The following is an 8,835-nucleotide window of genomic DNA, read 5'->3' on the forward strand; positions in this document are numbered from 1 at the left end:
GCCCTTTAAAAAATGGCTTTCCTCTTTTCAGGTATAGATTGTGGATCTCCGCGTGCGGAACATACAGTTGCCAGGCCAACTTAGCTTTTGTTATACAAGGACATTGTTTTGTTTCATAATAGTATTGTGATTGTTCAAATACTTATATCTTCATGTTTTGCTCATTTTGTATGATATGTTTTAAAAGGTTTCTTATGGGTTGCATTACAGATTTCAATATATAATTTAAATGTTTGTTTTTAAATAAAAGACTTCCGCTATTTTAAAAGTTTGCAAGTGTTCATGTAATGTGTCAGCTAAAGTTGTTTTGGAGGCGAAAGGCTTCGACTGACATCACGTCACGCCCTCGGGACACGTGATTCGAGGTGGGGTATGAGAGACAATTTCCTTCAACTTAACCTATTTACACTCCTTTCGAAAAGTATCGTATTTGTAAAACAAAAAGAATTGTGTGCCACATTTTAAATATTACATAATGTGCAAAACTTAATTTGGTAAATTTTCTAAATTTTGGAAACAGAGAATATTGAAAATGGCACTAAAAATGGAATTGTTTTTAAGGAAGAAGGAAAAGAGAGTGAGTGAGTTTGTTGGATGTTGAGTTGAGTCGATAAAAAAGGAAAGAGATGAAGCCATGGCAATTCAAGATTCCAAGCCCGAAGAATACCCTTCGCTTAGAACTCGACCATACCAACACCGGAATGAGCTTCGACACTATGAGAGTTCAATCCTCAACAACCCCTCAAAGCCCTACTTCCAGTCGAATGCTCGAACGTGCCCTTTCTTCTCGTAGAGTTCCTCATCACACTGGTGATATTGATGATGACGACGACGACGTTTCCAAGACTAAGAAGCACCATTTCTCCTTCTTCACTCACCGAATTTCCAATTACTTTGTTCGAATCGGACCCATTTGGGCTTGCCTTGCTATCGTTGCCTTAATCCTTCTCTTGATTTTCTCTTTGATATTCTTTCACTCCCGCAGATTTGTCTGTGTTTCCTCTTACGATCCTGTTTCCCGTTCTGGGTTCTTCGGTATGGACGGGCTAGATTCGGATTTTGGCTCTCTTGGTGTGCCCTGGTGTAAGTTTTCTTGTTTATCCCTTTGGATTTTGTCCGATCCATTATTGTTTTAGATCCATGTTCAATGCTTATGGATGTCATCCACATAATGCGAAATAGATTCGGACCTGTAGTAAGTAATTTGTATCGTCGTTTGTCGAATTGAATCTGTGTACCGCTGTGAGCAGTTTCATGTTCTCGATTTGTTGTAATTAGTTTCTCCTTACTCAGTTTTGGATTAACTGTTCTGGCCTCAGTGATGATACGTTCTTTGAGTAATAACTTGGTTATTATTAATTAAACCTGTTGGTTTCTAGTTATGTCACAAGAGTGGGGACGGTGAGTCAAACATTCGGGACAATATTTAATAATGATGAGTTTTCTGGATTAAGATTTTGTTTCCTTATATGTAAGTTCTATTCTCACTGACTTTTCAGTTCTAGGTTTTAGTTTGGTTAATTGCTATGAAATTCCTTAACTTGTTGCTTGTTTGAATCCTTATAATCCCATCCTTGTCAAAAGGCAGATCGAAACATGGAAAGACAGTGGAATGGACAGCAAAAGATTTACTTAAAGCCTTGGAAGAGTTTGTACCAATTTATGAGACCCGTCCCATAAAAAATAACATGTATGGGATGGGCTTTGATCATAGCTTTGGCCTTTGGTTTATTGCTCGTTGGCTAAAGCCGGATCTGCTAATCGAGAGTGGCGCATTCAAGGGACACTCAACTTGGGTGCTACGGCAAGCAATGCCATACACACGAATTATTTCACTGTCACCTCGACACCCTGAAAAATACTTGAAGAAAGGGCCTGCTTACGTTGATGCTAACTGTACATACTTTGCTGGAAAGGACTTTGTAGATTTTGGAAGTGTTGCTTGGAAAAATGTGATGAAAGAACATGGAATTAACGATCTTAGTCGAGTCCTTGTATTTTTTGATGACCATCAGAACGAACTCAAGAGGTATACAAAATTTTATTTGTGATCAAATATTTTTGTTGCCCGTCTAACTACACAAGTTCGTATGCTGAAAATATGTGTTGCAATCTGAATACAGAATAAAGCAGGCTCTGAACGCTGGCTTTCAACATCTTGTTTTTGAGGATAACTATGATACTGGTACAGGAGATCACTATTCTTTAAGGCAGATGTGCGATCAGTTCTATATTAGAGGTGCCTGTACTCCCATTTGTATCTCATTCCACTTTGCTTTTTTTTTTATACTGTTTAAGAATATGTCTAGGTAAAAAGACAACACAGTTTCTTCTTCACATCATCTATTGGGTAATCAAATAAGGTTTCCGTAATTCAGAAAAGCTGAAGTCTAATGAGAAATTAGAAGTGTTCCATGAGATGCTCCTAGTATCCGTGAGTTTGTGTCTGCAACAAAAATGATTGAAGTTTATTTTTAATGCGTTTGTGCTTCTGATTTAGGAGGTGGGCACAGTTGCTTCAAGGACAGTGATGAAGCTAGAATCAGAGGAAAAAGGAAGTTGTTCTGGGAGAAGGCAGTGGATATCGAAGAACTTTGTGGACCATATGAATCTTGGTGGGGTGTCCAAGGCTACATGCGTGACGATTTTAACCATAGTAATAGGGCTATTTCCCATGCAGAGCACTTCCAAAATAGCAGATACCTGGAGTCAATTCTTGATGTTTATTGGGAGGTCCCTCCTGTTGCTGGCCCTTCCTTAACACATCAAACTAGATATGATCCTGCTCGTGTTTCCAGCCCTATTGTCGAAGATGGCAGGTATGGTTTGTTCCAGCGGCTTGGTTTAACTCGACTTGAGACTTCTGTATTTAATGGATACACACAAATGGTCTATATACAGATATCTAAACAATAGTTGGGAGAGTCTGGCAGAGATTAGGCATTTTACTCTACTTGTCAATAGTTAAGGTCATACCTGCGTTTGTTTATCTTGTAGTTGTTCCCTAGTTATGAAGTGTCATATTTTTTTTCCTTACCATTTATGTTTTTCTTTTGAAGTCAATTTAGGGACAGATGCTCTGTTCAAACATATTCCTAGTGGTTTTTGTTGATGGCAGTTTTATATATTGGCCATTCTGAAATCCCTTGTTTCTCCAATCCGGCATTGTTGTAGCATAGTAGATTAGATCTCTATTGACTTTAGCAAAGTGTTTTCGTATCCGGTGCAGTTGGTAAATAGGAAGACAGCCTATGAGCAATCTTCAGTCTTTAAGAGAATAAATGTTACAAATACACCATTGCACCCAACCCAACCGGGGCTGATAGGAAAACTGGATCATGTTGTGGAAACCTAAGAGAGCTCTGTCCAGCAAAAAGTTTATGTTTGATTCACAAGATATCAGGATGCGAACCATAAAGTCAGGCACAAAATTATAAAATGATGTGTGTTTGGATTAACTTTCTAATAGAAAGATCAATCTAACAACGGGCTCTACATTTTTCTCTTAAATATCTTTATTCACTTAGACGAATAAAATGGAAACATTTAGGGTGCGTTTGGGGGAAGGGTTGAGTTATGATAAAACTAGTTTTATGATAAAAGTTGTTTGGGGGAAGGGTTACGTGAGTAGTGTTTTGGGGGAAGTGTTTGGGGGAAGTGTTATGTGAGTAGTGTTATGATAGTATTATGATAAGATGTGTTTGGGGGAAGGGTTATTTAGGTAGTATTACGATAGTTTTATGATAAGATGTTAGGGGGAAGTGTTATGTGGGTAGGATTATGATAGTGTTATGATAAAATGTGTTTGGGGGAAGTGTTGTATTGGTAGTGATGTGATATATTTATTATTTAATTAATTTTTTTTAGCAAATTCATATTTAAAATCCAATGGTCAAAGTGAATTATTTTTTTTTCCAAAGCATCTGACGTCGCCTAAAGTAATTGACTTAATGGATCGATTGGTTTCGTCCATATTGAACATGTTCTCAATTTCTTGTTACGTTTGATTATCAATTGTGACGCAACACGTAAATGTGGAATAACAAGTGCAAATATACGTATATATGTGATCAATGCAAGCAGAAGACACCTCTCTTTCTTCTCTCTCCAGGCTATTCTGAACGTATGTACATATAGACGTATATACATATGTATGTATATTAATTAATCAAAATTAAATTACGGCACATTAATTTTACTACTTGAAATATTGAAAAACAAAAACACATGACTTGCAATATCATTCGAAAACATCAATAAAAAACAGTTAACAGGTACAGACATAAAAAGAAAACATAACAATAATATGTGGAAGTAAAACAAACAATCAGCTAGCGTCTCGTATGAGCACCATGTAGTAGTCAAGCTTCTCCTCATCTGACAGTTCGAGGAAACCCTTCATGTCCGTTAAATTGTTCATTAATATTCGATTACATTGCACCATGTCCAACCTACTAAGCTACTGAGCTGAGGTATGGCACGCAATGCGCGAACGACCTCTCTACGGACCCTGCTTTCATCCTCTAGGGCCAACCGCGGTCACTCTGTAATGAGCCTCAACTGGTCAGTTTGAAAAGTCATGGCATCCTTAATGACATCAGCTGTTTCCGGAGTCTGCCCTCCTCGCCTTCGCTTCGAGCCGCTCGAAGTCGTCCTATTATTGGTTCCTCGACCTGGTCGTGCAATGTCGTCTTGTGACATGTTAAACCTATGGTTGGACATGGAAGGAATTTCCATATCATTGAGATCCACGTGAGAAAATTCCTGAAACTCAGGAGGAACGTTCGATACGACATCGGCAAAGGTCTCTGCATGGACTCTCGTTGCATGATCTTTCCCGAATACATACGCCAACTCGTCGTAATATGAGAAAGGCTTATTTAGCAGGCCCTTGGCTGTAGGATAACTCTGCATGGGAAAGAAAAATCAAATATTAGACTTGTTTCATATTGAAGTAAAAATTATATCAGTGTACAATTATACTTTTCACATACCCTGACCTAGTTGTCAAACAACTCCTCAACAACGATGCACTTCGCATCGTCACCCACTGCATGACGGGTCGCGCATTTCTGCGATTGCCTGGTATGAGCGCTTCATCGTCTTTATGCGGCAGTCGATGACTGTGGTCGCATGTACATTGCATCCTAGCAACTTCGCGACTATCATTCGTAGAAGTTGTGCCAGCTACCCGGGTCTGAATGTGCCATTGTCTGACATCCATCCACCAGCAGATACCAACTCGACCATAGACTCCACGAGGGTTGCCTCCTCCTCCTTCATCCATACATGCTTAGGAGCACGTGATGAACTTGTCATACTGACAATCATACCACCATGCATACAAATTAGTATCTTCAATACACAGGAAGAAAAAATTATTAAAATACACAAGAAGGCAAAATTGTCTAATTCGTTTTTTATACTGCATGCATACATTCAAGTGTACAGAAAGACACATCAAATACTAACTAAACACAAATACAAGAATACTAAATCGACACGCATAGTCTATTCGTTACGCAACTGCCATTGATTGAATCTCGGCGACCAAATCATCCCTCCACTTCGTCCATTCGTTTGAGTTCTCAACTAATTGAATGTCATCACCTTCAATCATCGTGTAGGTGGAGTCTCCCTCGTCAACGTTGTCAATGAAATCGACATTCGTCATCTCCCGGTTGATGAGATTATGTAGTAGGCAACACGCTAGAATTGTTCGACATTGAATTTGCATGGGATAATACGACTTGTCGCGAAGGAATGCCCATCGACCCTTCAACAAACAGAACGCTCGTTCAATAACATTCCTAGCGGTAGAATGTTTCATGTTGAAGTACTCTTTCGTGGTGGCAGGAGCATTTCCCGCTCCTCGCCACTCTTGCAAGTGGTGCCTTTGTCCTCTATAGGGAGCTAGAAATCCCTCTGCATTGGGATATCCCGTGTCGCATAGATAGTAATAACTTGTCACGAATGTGTCAGATCTAACTAATTTGACTGACGTTGTAGGTAGTATATGTTTGAGGCATAAAACATTTGATTACCCTGAGGAACATGCAACCCATTTGATCGTGCAATAGCATCTCGAAGAATGCGCAAATCTGCTGCGGACTCTTCCCAACCAGCCAATACGAATACGAAGTCGCCATTCGTATCACACACACCGAGGACGTTTGTGGCAACTTCTCCCTTACGTGTTCTATACCTAGGCCTATCGGTTTGCGGCACGTTCACCTTGATGTACGTGTCTTCCAATGCCTCAAGGCAGTTCTGCAGAATGAAATACCGCCCAGTTAAGTAGTTGGACGTGGTGATTGATAAGTAACAAAATATAGTAATATGCGAACCTCGAAGCACCTCCATCGTGAATCAGTGCATGTGTTAGTCACTGGCTGCGGTTTCTTCAACAACTCGTCGTGCAATCGCAACACAGCCAACAATACGAGGTTAAAGTGACGGGAAACAGTCTCTCCTGATCGCACGAAATCCCGCTGGATGACTCTATTCTTGACATCGTGTGCCAATATATGCAGAAACATTGCGACCATCTCCTTGACATCGACGATTTCGATCGACGTCAGACCAGCAATCGTCCTCAGTAAGTGACATAGAATGGAAAAAATTCGTCTGTCCATTCTGGTATTTTCACGACAAACGAGGTCAGAGGAGTGGATCATACGGAAGTATGACAGTTGTCTAATTTGATGCCTAATTTGGTATGGTGTATGGGTCACCCGCTTATTGTCATTCATTAGTGCATCTAATAGATTATGTGTGGATGTGAAGACAGACAGTATAGTGCGAATGTTTTGGTTATCCATTTCAGGGTAACAACTATGAACCTCATGATCTATTTTTGTAACTGTAATGCTAGTACACCTTAAATGCATACATTAAAATAAAATATTTATGTACTTCTAAACTATAATTATGTAAAAGCAACTTATGCATCACCAATATGTTACTAGTATGGGTATGTACAAACCCTAAACCAAAATGTTGTTCAGTTTAAAAAGCGTGGCTAATATCGAAAGAAAACAGTTGGCTATTTATTAAAAAATTCAAGTACGATGTGGTCTATTTTTTTTATAGTGTTTGTGAAAAGTGTAAATCCATATTGAGGCAAAATGAATGGTCAACTATATTATCTATTGAATTTTACACAAACAAAGTGTGACTTCCATATACTGTTAAATTTTTTTATTATTTTTCCTTTTATTTTTGAATTTGTTTCTTCATATTTTGTGTTTCTTTGTTTTAAAAAAATTAGTTTCTTCCACATTTTAAAAAAATCCTCTCAATTGCTTAGAAATGCCTATGAAAATTAATTAATGAAACATTTTTTTGGTTTTTTCATTCGCATATAAATAAGGTTATTTACTTTGTTTATTTTCTTTTTGAAATGTTTTTCTTTTTGAAATCTGGATGTAAATTATTTTTTTTAAGAACAAACTGTACCTTTTTTTAAAAATGAAATTTATGGCAAAATAACATGTCTTAGTTTGGTACAAAAAAAAAAAAAACTAGTAAAATGCTATCAAATGGCATTTATGTTCAAATTATGCTTTGTCAACGGAAAATGGTTTTATTTTATGCTAATTTTTTTAAGTAGTTAGTGCAAAAATAGTTTTTTTACTTTGAATAAATCCATTGTCATTTCCAGTTTTCATATTATTGATCTGTTTGTGTGGGTATACACTTTCTTTACGATATTTTTTAAAATCGAAGACAATTTTCGAAAACCGAAACAAACTGTGAAGTAAAAAATGCAGTTAAATTTGAAATCATGAAAAAAAAACAGAATTCATTATTACTCAATATGGTCACTAAAGTTCGAAGTACAATAAAGTATAATGCAAAAATATTAAACGACAATATTTGAAAATAAAGTAGTACAATAGAAAGCGCCAATGCCTCGTACCTCTGACGAACGAAGTAGGAAGTCGGATATCCTGCAAATAAAGTAAGGAAATTAGTGTTCCGACATAACAGAAGTACGAGTACAAATAGTATAAGGATGAAGTGTATCGCTTACATACCGTATTGTTTGGAGGAATGTCAAGGTCGAAATGAAAAAACAAGATTCATTAAAATGAATGAGAAATTTAGCCCGTGTTATTTTAAAAAACGTTGTGCCTCAGAGGAATTGAATCTGCTCGATGTAACGAACTGGATCTAATATTACAAACATGAATACAAAAACAAGCAACAATAGGATGTGCAACAAAATATATATAGCTATAAAAATGCAACCAAATAAGCATAAAACATCGACACATAAAATGTATATCAAAGAGTCACACAACATCAACATCCCTTAAAATGAATATGGACAGTGAACATGAGATGAGATTAAGGAAATCATGAAAAGTATGATATGACAGTGCCTAAATTTGTGTATAAGAAGGTATATCCTTCACAAAAAGAAGAAAGTAATGGCCACAAATATTCTTTAAACATAACATATTCTTCTTAACATAAATATGGCAAAAGAAAAAAAAGGCCAAATGGAACTTCAAAAGAAGAAAACAAAGTTAAGTTACATATCAAATAAAGAAATAACAGAGAAGGAAGCAAGGAAAACAACACAATAAAATACAACAAAGGAATTGTTATATATAAGAGGGATAGAGAGTGCGTACAAAAAAAAAAAAAAAACTCTGCAAATTACAGAAGTGTACAAAAAAGGGGAGGACATAGTCAAAACTTACCACATTAAGACAAAGATAAGTTATGAGTAGACAAATGGATAACCAAAAAAAAAAGAAATGAACACAGACAGTGCAATTTAATGGATGGATGGATGAGATTTGCTTAGAAATAAAGAGAAAGAAA

General features: G+C 37.0%; 1 protein-coding gene across 1 annotated transcript; it reads left to right on the plus strand.

Annotated features, from left to right (window-relative positions):
* Positions 1-570: 570 nt before the first annotated feature.
* On the plus strand, positions 571-3,142 carry LOC101206567. Its single transcript, XM_004151177.3, has 4 exons — positions 571-1,083; positions 1,585-2,029; positions 2,124-2,239; positions 2,501-3,142. The coding sequence occupies exons 1-4, from the start codon at positions 627-629 to the stop codon at positions 2,914-2,916; spliced, it is 1,434 nt and encodes a 477-aa protein (XP_004151225.1). The 5' UTR covers positions 571-626; the 3' UTR covers positions 2,917-3,142.
* The last annotated feature ends 5,693 nt before the right edge of the window (positions 3,143-8,835 follow it).

Source organism: Cucumis sativus, chromosome 3 (genome assembly GCF_000004075.3).
Source record: "Cucumis sativus cultivar 9930 chromosome 3, Cucumber_9930_V3, whole genome shotgun sequence".
Classification (NCBI taxonomy): Eukaryota; Viridiplantae; Streptophyta; class Magnoliopsida; order Cucurbitales; family Cucurbitaceae; genus Cucumis; species Cucumis sativus.